The sequence below is a fragment of the Saccopteryx leptura genome, chromosome 6 (assembly GCF_036850995.1).
Source record: "Saccopteryx leptura isolate mSacLep1 chromosome 6, mSacLep1_pri_phased_curated, whole genome shotgun sequence".
Classification (NCBI taxonomy): Eukaryota; Metazoa; Chordata; class Mammalia; order Chiroptera; family Emballonuridae; genus Saccopteryx; species Saccopteryx leptura.
The window spans coordinates 54,943,330-54,955,970 of record NC_089508.1 but is presented as its reverse complement, the minus strand read 5'-3'; the positions used below and the strand labels follow the sequence as shown (position 1 = coordinate 54,955,970).

The 12,641-nt window shown below is 39.7% G+C and overlaps 1 protein-coding gene across 4 annotated transcripts in view; it reads right to left on the bottom strand.

Moving 5' to 3' along the window:
* CSNK1G1 (casein kinase 1 gamma 1) overlaps positions 1-12,641 on the bottom strand; it is a 505,634-nt gene that overhangs the window by 21,908 nt on the left and 471,085 nt on the right. For 2 of the 4 annotated variants that reach the window (XM_066344164.1, XM_066344161.1), the window contains exon 11: positions 10,951-11,061. The exons of the other annotated variants lie outside the window; for them this stretch is intronic. In XM_066344164.1, coding sequence (XP_066200261.1) covers positions 10,951-11,061 — 111 coding nt within the window. The remainder of the gene's footprint in view (positions 1-10,950; positions 11,062-12,641) is intronic. 4 annotated transcript variants of the gene reach the window in all.

Here is a 12,641-nt window from a genome sequence, read left to right as displayed (position 1 = left end):
GACAGTCTGACCTGTGGTAGAGCAGTGGAGAAAGCACCAACCTGGAACGCTGAGGTCCCTGGTTCGAAACCCTGGGCTTGCCTGGGGAACCTTTTTGGCTGAGAGAGCCATGAACGCCACATATTTTAAAATATAATTCCATGAGAGCCATACAATGACCCGTGTACATTATGCATTATCCAATAAAAGTTTGGTGTTGTCCTGGAGGACAGCTGTGATTGGCTCCAGCCACCCGCAACCATGAACATGAGCAGTAGGAAATGAATGGATTGTAATACATGAGAATATTTTATATTTTTAACGATATTATTTTTTTTTATTAAAGATTTGTCTGCGAGCCAGATGCAGCCATCAAAAGAGCCACATCTGGCTCGTGAGCCATAGGTTCCCGACTGCTGTACTAGGGAATCCCTTTACTTCTCTTCTGTGTTGAATCTTGTTTCCTGGATCCCATATATTTATTCCCTTCTTGCTTTTTTCACTCATTTTCATAGCGTATATCCTGTTGTAGTTTCATAAACAAGGGTGCATGAAAAGTAAAATTTTTGAGACCAAAGATTTCTGAAAACATCTTTATTCTACATTCCAATCACATTAACAATTTGTATGAGTACAGAATTCTATGTTGAAAATAATTTTTCCATTGGAATTCTGAAGATATTGTTCATTGGTTTCTAGCTTCTAGTATTGCCATTCAGAAATTTGAAGCTATACTAAATCCTGGTCCTTCCTTTGCATATGACTGGCTTCTCTTTCTGGAAGCTTGAAGCATTTTCTCTTTCCCTCGATGTTCTGGTATTTCACAATGATGTGCCTCGTATGGTTCTATCATCTATTATGGTGGGCACTCAGTGGGCCCCTCTGATCTGGAAACAAGTCTTTTATGATTTCTGAAATTATTTTGTTAATGATTTCCTCCCCTCCGCTTTCTCTGTTCTCACTCTGGAACTCTCATTATTTAGAAATTGGACCTCCTGGACTCTCCTTAAATCATTTGTGTGTGTGTGTGTGTGTGTGTGTGTGTGTGTGTGTGTGTGTGTGTGTGTGTGTGTATAATTTTACTGGCATAGATTTTCTTTTTTTAAAAAAAAAATTGATTGATTTTTTGAGAGAGAGGAAGGGGAGAGACTGAGAGACAGAAACATGATCTATTCCTGTATGTGCTCTGACTGGGGATCAAACCGGCAACCTCTGGGCTTCGGGACAATGCTCTAAGCAGCCAAGCTATCTGGCCAGGGCAAATCTTGTATTGTTTTCTACTATTTTCATCTCCCTGTCTCTTTGCTCTACTTTCTGGGAGTCTTCCTCACAACTTTGTCTTCCAAAGTATTCAGTTTAAATTTTTTTGTTTACTAAGTTTCTACTTTCCAAGAGCTCTTTTTTGTTTGTTCTGAGACTGTACCTTCTAAAAAGAGCATCCTGTCCTTGCTTCACTGTTGCAGTATTTTCAGTTTCTGAGGATATTAAGATTATTTTTTTGCTGCTGTTGTTGTTTGCTTTGGTCTGTCAGAATAAAGGCCTTTCCTCAAAGTCTGATAATCCTTGATTGTCTGCTCATATGCAAAAGTAGATGAGTAGGAGGTGACAAAGTTAACTGCCATCTTTGAGGCAACTGTCTATCTTGGAGGTATGGGGGGGGCGGGAAGCATCAACGTGTAGTAGTTGCTTCTCATATGTGACTTGGCCAGGCAAGCCCAGGGGTTCAAACTGGTGACCTTGGCATTCCAGGTTGATGCTTTATTCACTGCACCACCACAGGTCAGGGAGGGGTGGAACTTTTTTTTTTTGTATTTTTCTGAAGCTGGAAACGGGGAGAGACAGTCAGACAGACTCCCGCATGCGCCCGACCGGGATCCACCCGGCACGCCCACCAGGGGCGACGCTCTGCCCACCAGGGGGAGATGCTCTGCCCCTGTGGGGCGTCGCTCTGCCGAGACCAGAGCCACTCTAGCGCCTGGGGCAGAGGCCAAGGAGCCATCCCCAGCGCCCGGGCCATCTTTGCTCCAATGGAGCCTTGGCTGCGGGAGGGGAAGAGAGAGACAGAGAGGAAGGAGGGGGTGGGGGTAGAGAAGCAAATGGGCGCTTCTCCTATGTGCCCTGGCCGGGAATCGAACCTGGGTCCCCTGCACGCCAGGCCGATGCTCTACCGCTGAGCCAACCGGCCAGGGCCGTGGAACTTTTAAAGTATAGATTTCATAGCAGAATGACCTGGCTAGACTATTTCATTAGGGAAAGCCTTTGTCAGTATGCTCAGATTTTTGGGGGGTGGGGAAGCGGATCAGATTCCCCAGAGTCAACTCAATATTCTGCCTGGCTATCAGCATTCTGAAGGACTATACGGGGAAAGCAAGCATTCATTTAATCTCCATTTTTTATCAGGCTAGTACTCTGCCCCTAAATGTGCCTCATCTCCCCTAATCAAGAGACCCTCTATTATGCCTTTTTAAAGAGTAAATCTTTGGGCCCTGGCTGAGTGGCTCAGTGAATGAAGTGTCATCCTAGTGTACCAAAGGTCGCAGTTTGACCCTTCCTTGCACGTACGAGAAACAATTACTATACAGCTAAATGGAACAAATACGTAGAAACAATGAGCTGATGCTTCTCTCTTTCAAATCAATGGGGAAAAAAAAGGAATACATCTTTGGCTTTTGCTGAGGAGGTAGAAGAGCACCTAGGGATCTCTGACTTCTTTTTTAAGGTTTACTTTATTGATTAGAGAGAGAGGAAGGAAGAGAGAGACAGGAACATTGACCTGTTCCCATATGTGCCCTGAACAAGGACCAAACAAACCATCAACCTCTGCGCTTAGGTACGATGCTCTAACCAACTGAGCTATCCAGCTAGGGTGGGATATTTGGCTCCTTAAACAGGCCTGTAACCAATCTTTATTATTTTAGCATGTGCCCTTCCCCAAACACCTCCCCCTTATAGAAGGCCAACTTGAGTCTTCTGAGGATTCTCCAGCGTAAACAGACTCTCAGCTGTCCCCTCTTCTGGCACAGAATTCAGTTTTATTGAGAAGCCTGTCATTTAATAACTGCCCATCTGCTTTCTAGCTTCTAACATTTTGTTGCTGTTGCCTCCTCTTCTGTTTTCTCCATTGGTAGTGGATTTATGCCTTTAAAAATCCCTTTATCATTTTTTAGTATTGTTTCAAGAGAGAGCTAGAGTAGATCTGTGTGTATAATTCATCATTTTTACCTAGATGTTCCTATGGGGTTAGGGCCAAAGCTGTTTAACTTCCTGTGACTAACATGATCTTCAGTGAATCACTCCATGTAGAAGTACACCCTAGATAATAACCTATCAAGATGCACTTATAGGACTGAAAAGATGGTAGCGGAGTAGGCAGACGCACAGACGCCCAGCTCTCACCACCAAACTGGAATACAAATCAATTTAGGAAAAATCAGCATGAAAAACCAACTCTGAACTACAAGAACAGCTCTCAAAAACCAAGGAGCAAAGAAGAAGCCACAACAAACCTGGTAGGGAGCACCTGAATCTCCCCTGCTTACAGGAACGGGGGGGGGGGAGGTGAGGCTGAGAGCCCAGAGGGGATCTCACACAAGGGAAAAGGGCAGAAACTACTGCTCACAGTCACTTGCCTGGCGACCAGAGAGCGAGGTGTGTTGAAAAGACCAGCTTATCTCCCAAGTGGAAAAGAAAGAGAGAGGGACAGACTGTGAGGGGCTAAGGAATGAAGGAGACGACCTAAAAAAGCTGACTCATCCGTGCTGGAGGCGGCCATAGCTGGGGGAGGGACTGAACCTTTCACAAAACAGAGCTGAATTGCTTCCAGATCAGAGATCTCCGGACAACTATCAAGCTCCAATCAGCGCAACAAGACACAGCTGAAAACAAGAAGTGGGGAGGAGGGGCAGTAACTCAGGTCTCCATGGAGATCTGAGATACACCTCCCACTACTGAAGCTGAGAAAACACCCTGCCCCCAGAGAGATTAATTGGTTAAAGAGGCCTTCAGAGTCTCAGGTTACACCCAACGCATTCCTGGATACAGTTTCAAGGAAGCCCCCTGCTGAGATCAGTAAAAAGACTATCACCTGTTAAGAAAACAAACAAATCAAGACTTCAAAGTTGCCCAAATCTGAAAGTGGATTACAGATAACAGCTGATACCAACCCAAGAAGACCTAGAAATAACTGAAAACTGGAGGCAGACAACACCAAGCCTAGACTCAACCAACTCTACAAATAAAAAACCCAAAAACAGACAATGAGAAGACAAAGAAGTGCAATCCAAATGAAACCACAAGAGACACCTTCAGGAGATGAACAGACTGATATGGAAATAATCAAACTTCCAGATGCAGAGTTCAAAATAATGATTGTAAGGATGCTTAGGGATCTTAGAACAACAATGGATGGTCATTATGAACACCTAAATAAAGAAATAGCAAGTATAAAAAAGAATCAGTCGGAGATGACAAATACAATATCAGAAATAAAGACCACAATGGAAGGAATTAAAAACAGGATAGATAGAGCTAAGGATCGAATCAGCGAGTTGGAGGACAACCGGAATGAAGGCATGAAAGCAGAGAAGAAAAGAGAAAAGAGACTCAAAAAGTCAGAGGAAACCCTTAGAGAGCTCTGTGACAACATGAAGAGAAATAACATCCGCATCATAGGGGTTCCTGAAGAAGAAGAAAAAGAACAAGGAATAGACTTTGTTCAATCATATCATAGCTGAAAACTTCCCTAAATTAATGCAAGAGAAACTCTCACAAGTCCAAGAAGCACAGAGGACTCCATTAAAGAGAAACCCAAAGAAACCTACACCAAGACACATCATAATTAAAATACCAAAGCTAAGCGATAAAGAGAACATATTAAAAGCTGCAAGAGAAAAAAAAGTTATCACCTACAAAGGAGCCCCCATAAGGATGACATCCGACTTCTCAACAGAAACACTTGAGGCCAGAAGGGAATGGCAAGAAATATTCAAAGTAATGCAGAACAAGAACCTACAACCAAGACTACTTTATCCAGCAAGGCTATCGTTTAAAATCGAAGGAGAAATAAAAAGCTTCCCAGACAAAAAACAACTCAAGGAATTCATTACAACCAAACCAATGCTGCAGGAAATGTTAAGGGGCCTGTTGTAAACAGATCAAAGTGGGAAAAGAATATAGCAAAAAAGGAATACACCTTTAAAGAAGAAAATGGCAATAAACAACTACATATCAATAATAACCTTAAAAGTAAATGGATTAAATGATCCAATCAAAAGACATAGGGTAGCTGCATGGATAAGAAAACAGGACCCATACATATGCTGTCTACAAGAGACACACCTTAGAACAAAAGATACACATAGATTTAAGGTAAAAGGATGGAAAAAAACATTTCATGCAAATGGAAATGAAAAAAAGCTGGGGTAGCAATACTTATATCAGACAAATTGGACTTTAAAACAAAGGATATAATAAGAAATAAAGAAGGCCACTACATAATGATAAAGGGAGTAATACAACAGGAAGATATAACTATTATAAATATCTATGCACCTAATATAGGAGCACCCAAATATATAAAGCAGACTTTGATGGATTTAAAGGGCGAGATCAACAGCAATACTATAATAGTAGGGAATTTCTTTCTTTTTTTTAAAATTTATTTATTTATTTATTTTTATTTTATTTATTCATTTTAGAGAGGAGAGAGAGAGGGAGAGAGAGAGACAGAGAGAGAGGAGAGAGAGACAGGGGGGAGGAGCTGGAAGCATCAACTCCCATATGTGCCTTGACCAGGCAAGCCCAGGGTTTTGAACCGGTGACCTCAGCATTTCCAGGTCGATGCTTTATCCACTGCGCCACCACAGGTCAGGCCCATAGTAGGGGATTTCAATACCCCACTAACATCACTAGATAGATCCTCAAGAAAGAAAATTAACAAAGAAACAGCAGACTTATTGGAAACACTAGATCAACTCGATTTAATAGATATCTTCAGAACCTTTCACCCTAAAGCAGCAGAATATACATTCTTTTCAAGTGCTCATGGTACATTCTCTAGGATAGACCACATGTTAGGGCACAAAAGTGCTCTCAACAAATTTAAGAAGACTGAAATCATATCAAGCACTTTCTCCGATCACAATGGCATGAAACTAGAAATGAACCACAACAGAAAAGCTCAAAAATTCTCAAACACATGGAAACTAAATAGCAGGTTGTTAAATAATGAATGGATTAAGAATGAGATCAAAGAAGAAATAAAAAAATTCCTAGAAACGAATGACAATGAGCATATAACAACTCAAAATTTATGGGACACAGCAAAAGCAGTACTGAAAGGGAAGTTCATAGCACTACAGGCACACTTTCAGAAGCTAGAAAAAGCTCAAATAAACAACTTAACCCTGCATCTAAAAGAATTAGAAAAAGAACAGCAAGTAAAGCCCAAATGTAGTAGAAGGAAGGAAATAATAAAGGTCAGAGCAGAAATAAATGACATAGAGGCTAAAGAAACAATACAGAGGATCAATGAAACTAGGAGCTGGTTCTTTGAAAAGGTAAACAAGATTGATGAACCTTTAACTAGACTCACCAAGAAAAAGAGAGAGAGGACTCAAATAAATAAAATTAGAAATGAGAGAGGAGAAATAACAACTGACACAACAGAAATACAAAATATTGTAAGAAAATACTATGAAGAACTGTATGCCAAAAAACTAGACAACCTAGATGAAATGGACAAATTCCTTGAAACATACAATCTTCCAAAAATCAATCTGGAAGAATCAGAAAACCTAAACAGACCGATTACAACAAATGAGATCGAAACAGTTATCAAAAAACTCCCAACAAATAAAAGTCCGGGGCTCGATAGCTTCACAATGGAATTCTACCACATATTCAAAGAAGAACTAACTCCTATCCTTCTCAAACTATTTCAAAAAATTCAAGAGGAAGGAAGACTTCCAAGCTTCTTTTATGAGGCGAGCATAATTCTGATTCCAAAACCAGGCAAAGACAACACAAAGAAAGAAAATTATAGGCCAATATCTCTGATGAATACAGATGCTAAAATCCTCAACAAAATATTAACAAACCGGATCCAACAATATATGGAAAAAATCATACACCATGATCAAATGGGATTTATTCTGGGGAGGCAAGGATGGTACATTATTCGTAAATCAATCAATGTGATTCATCACATAAACAAAAAGAAGGAGAAAAACCATATGATAAATTTCAATAGATGCAGAAAAAGCATTTAATAAAATCCAGTACCCATTCATGATCAAAACTCTCAGGAAAGTGGGAATACAGGGAACATACCTCAACATGATAAAAGCCATCTATGAGAAACCCACAGCCAACATCATACTCAATGGGCAAAAATTAAAAGCAATACCCTTAAGATCAGGAACAAGGCAGGGGTGCCCCCTTTCACCACTCTTATTTAACATAGTCCTGGAAGTCCTAGCCACAGCAATCAGACAAGAAGAAGAAATAAAAGGCATTCAAGTTGGAAAAGAAGAAGTAAAACTATCATTATTTGCAGATGATATGATATTGTATATAGAAAACCCTAAAGTCTCAGTCAAAAAGCTACTGGACCTGATAAATGAATTCAGCAAAGTGGCAGGATATAAAATCAATACTCAGAAATCAGAGGCATTTTTATACACCAACAATGAACAGTCAGAAAGAGAAATTAAGGAAACAATCCCCTTCACAATTACAACCAAAAAAATAAAGTACCTAGGAGTAAACTTAACCAAGGAGACTAAAGACTTGTACTCGGAAAATTACAAAGCATTGATAAAAGAAATCAAGGAAGATACAAACAATTGGAAGCATATACCGCACTCATGGTTAGGAAGAATAAACATCATTAAAATGTCTATTTTACCCAAAGCAATCTATATATTCAATGCAATACCAATTAAAATACCAATGACATACTTCAAAGATATAGACCACATATTCCAAAAATTTATATGGAACCAAAAGAGAACACGAATAGCCTCAGCAATCTTAAAAAAGAAGAATAAAGTGGGAGGTATCACACTTCCTGATATCAAGTTACACTACAAGGCCATTGTACTCAAAACAGCCTGGTACTGGCATAAGAACAGGCATATAGATCAATGGAACAGAATAGAGAACCCAAAAATAAACCCACAGTTCTATGGACAACTGCTATCTGACAAAGGAGGTAAGGAAATATAATGGAGTAAAGACAGCCTCTTTAACAAATGGTGTTGGAAAAATTGGACAGCTACCTGCAAAAAAATGAAACTAGATCACCAGCTTACACCACTCACAAAAATGAACTCAAAATGGATAAAAGACTTAAATGTGGGCAGTGAAACCATAAGCATCTTAGAAGAAAACATAGGCAGTAAGCTCTCCAACATCTCTTGGAGCAATATATTTGCTGATTTATCTCCACAGGGAAGTGAAATAAAAGACAGAATAAACAAATGGGACTATATCAAACTAAAAAGCTTTTGCACAGCTAAAGACAACAAGAACAGAATAAAAAGACAAACTACACAATGGGAGAACATATTTGACAATACGTCTGATAAGGGGTTAATAACCAAAATTTATAAAGAACTTGTAAATCTCAACACCAGGAAGACAATCCAATCCAAAAATGGGCAAAAGAGATGAATAGACACTTTTCCAAAGAGGACATACAGATGGCCAATAGGCATATGAAAAAATGCTCAACATCACTAATCATTAGAGAAATGCAAATTAAAACCACAATGAGATATCACCTCACACCAGCCAGAATGGCGCTCATCAACAAAACAACACAGAATAAATGCCGGCGAGGATGTGGAGAAAAGGGAACCCTCCTGCACTGCTGGTGGGAATGCAGACTGGTGCAGCCACTGTGGAAAACAGTATGGAGATTCCTCAGAAAACTGAAAATCGAACTACCTTTTGACCCAGCTATACCACTTTTAGGAATATACCCCAAGGACACCATAGAACGGCTCCAAAAGGAGAAATGCACCCCATGTTTGTGACAGCAGTGTTCACAATAGCAAAGATCTGGAAACAGCCCAAGTGTCCGTCAGAGGACGAGTGGATTAAAAAGCTTTGATACATATATACTATGGAATACTACTCAACCATAAGAAATGATGACATCAGATCATTTACAATAACATGGATGGACCTTGATAACATTATACGGAGTGAAATAAGTAAATTAGAAAAAAACTAAGAACTATATGAATCCATACATAGAAGGGACATAAAAATGAGACTCAGAGACATGAACAAGAATGTGATGGCAATAAGGGTGGGGGGTGGGGGGAGGGGGCGAAGAAGGAGAGAGGGGATGGGGGAGGGGAGGGGCACAAGAAAACCAGATAGAAGGTAACAGAAGACAGTTTAACTTTGGGGGAGGGGTACACAGCACAATCAAATGTCAAAATAATCTAGAGATGTTTTCTTTCAACATATGTACCCTGATTTATCAATGTCACTGCATTAAATTTAATAAAAAAAAAAGAGAGAGAGAGAAAAAAAGATGCACTTATATGTGCAAAAGGTTTGTCTACCCCTTTAAAAGAATATTTATTTGGTAGCTCTGGGTTCACTTTTGTGGCTCAATTGGTGGTGTAATTTAATATGAAAAAAGCGTTTTGGTTGACTATTAAGAGAGTGAAATAAGAAAAGTAAAGAGATACAAGTATTTCTCAAGTATTAGAGAAAAAATAGATTCAAATCAGTCCAAATAAAATCAGAAATAATTCTCCAAGACCACATTTATCCAGAAGAAAAAAGAAATAGCCCAATTACTTGGGTACCTACTCAGAAACAGTTGACTTGGGCTAATTAACAGTCTCACCTTAAGCACTAAGGCAGTGGTCCCCAACCCCCGGGCCGCGGTCCGTGGGCCATTTGGTACCGGTCCGCAGAGAAAGAATAAATAACTTATATTATTTCTGTTTTATTTAAATTTAAGTCTGAACAATGTTTTATTTTTATTTTTTTAATTATTTATTTATTTATATAGAGACAGAGAGAGAGTCAGAGAGAGGGATAGACAGGGACAGACAGGAACAGAGAGAGATGAGAAGCATCAATCATCAGTTTTTCATCGCAACACCTTAGTTGTTCATTGGTTGCTTTCTCATATGTGCCTTCAACCGACTGAGTAACCCCTTGCTCGAGCCAGCGACCTTGGGTCCAAGCTGGTGAGCTTTTTCTTGTTTTGTTTTGTTTTGTTTTGTTTTTTTGTTCAAGCCAGATGAGCCCGTGCTCAAGTTGGCAACCTAGGGGTCTCGAACCTGGGTCCTTCCGCATCCCAGTCCAATGCTCTATCCACTGCGCCACTGCCTGGTCAGACAACGTTTTATTTTTAAAAAATGACCAGATTCCCTCTGTTACATTCGTCTAAGACTCACTCTTGACGCTGTCTCGGTCACGAGATACATTTATCTGTCCCACCCTAAACGCTGGTCCATGAAAATATTTTCTGACATTAAACCGGTCCGTGGTCCAAAAAAGGTTGGGGACCACTGCACTAAGGCACATATCATCATGAAATGAGCTACATATACAGTCTTCTATCCAAAAATTACTTCCGTTTATACATTTCAGGTCTTTACAATTAATTCACAGACTTGACTCTATACAATTCTACCTTCAAGTTATTTTTATGGTTTATCATGAGTAGATCATGACTGTAGAACTAGTTTAAGCAGAAATCAGTATCAGAAATCATATAGACATTTCTTAGTCAACAACAATTACCAGCAATCATCTCAACAAGTGACTCTTACAAGTCCACTTAGGCAGAAATCAGCACACTGACATTCAGTTACGTATAGAAGCACCTCAACCTTGCTATAAATTTCCATTTTAAAGGAACCTGAGTTCAGAAGCAAGTGAACATTCTACCAGCCAAGCTGGGAAGGCCAGGAAAAGGCAATAAAGGCAAGTAAGTACCTGCACTGATCCCCCATGGCGGTCTGCAGCCAAGTGAGACGTCAGGTACGAGGTATTGGTCTGCCGGCTGGGCTGGATTTCCCACTCTCCTCGGCGCTCTGACGATGCAGTCTGCTCAGGCATTAGGAAGCATGAGAGCAAGATATGGAAGTAAAGGTGAAGCAACAGCAAGCAGTAACAAAATCAAGTACAGGGGAGGGTTTTGTTTTTGTTTTGGATTTTACACTTGATCTTAGCCAAAAGGCCGAGAAGCGATTGTTGTTTTGGATTTTAAATTAACAACTGCTGCAAAGCACTGGAGAAAAGGTAGCTTGGCTATATTCCTTTCAGCCTAATTTAATGTTCTACATTACACCATTCTCACCCAGACACAGAAGAAAAAGACATCAAAAGCTGGAATCACCACCCTTTAGTTTCCGTATTAGTAGAATTTAAGTAGACCAAATTCAGGATAAGACTGTTTAAAAAAGGAACAATCACACTTACAAATCATTTCATTGACTAAAAGGTCAATCTAAATAGACAGCAGTCTATATAGAACATTTCTAGTATTAGGAATCAAGATAATATGCCTTTTCCTTAAATAGGGAGCCACTACTGTCAACATAAGCTTCCATGGGACTTCAATCCAGACAAAATGAGCAGTGGTAGTGGCTGGAATATCCTTTCTTAGCTAAAAGAATGAATAAAGCATCTCTTCAAAAGCAGATTCCCAGGTCAAGAATATAAAAAGATGGAGGAAAATAATAAAGCTCCAGTCTTTTCCTGATTCCTTTAGCTAACAGTCTCTAATCAGTTTAGATATGACCACTATGAATTATTTTCTTCTAGAAAGCAAAAGGCAGAACTTTTCCCAACAAAAGGAAGGCTTCCAATTGAAACCCTTTTTGGTTCTGCATTCACCTTTGCTATCATGCAGGCTCTCTTTACCTGATTTTGAGATCTCACATTATTCTGATACTGCTCATGTGTGACTTTTATTCCGAAGAATCTGTTTAGGTGCCTCTGCCCCAGTGCCAGATGGCCGAGGAGGTTGTTAACACCATGATGCTCCTAACAGTAAGGCTCTACAACCTCAACAAAAATGAAAAACGAGGAGCTGGAGAAGCAGCAATGAGGGATTAGTAAATCAAATTTTAATTGCTGCTGATATAAACAGCAGCAGGAGTTGAGATATATTACTACTACTCTGCATGAAACCAGTAAGAATTCTGTAAATCTCAGAAATGTTCAGTTATAAATGTTATGTTCTATAAAAAAGGCAAAAGAAGAGTGATGATGCAATGGTTGGTGTAAGGCTCCATGTTCACTCTTCCATTTCTGTTCACAAGAGCTGTTTAAAACTCACTTATAAAACACCAAAAGGGCTTTCTTCACTTGTTTGTTTGTTTTTTAAAAGCCTCATATGCCAGCCACAACTTACTCATCTTCTTGGATAATGGAATATGAAGTCATATGGGTAACAGCACTATAAAGGATCTTGGCCATGTTTTCTGATGTTCCTCAGGGAATGAGCATATTCTGTAAGAAGGCAGCTCTATTAATTTGCTTGCTTTATATGCTTACAAAAGGGGAGGTTGGTTTTATACTGTCGCATTTGAGAGAATCAAAGCTACCCAAAATATACCCCCCTCCAATTATTTCTGTCAATAGAGGTTCAGCTGTTTCATTTTCCAAAATAAGACTGTGGT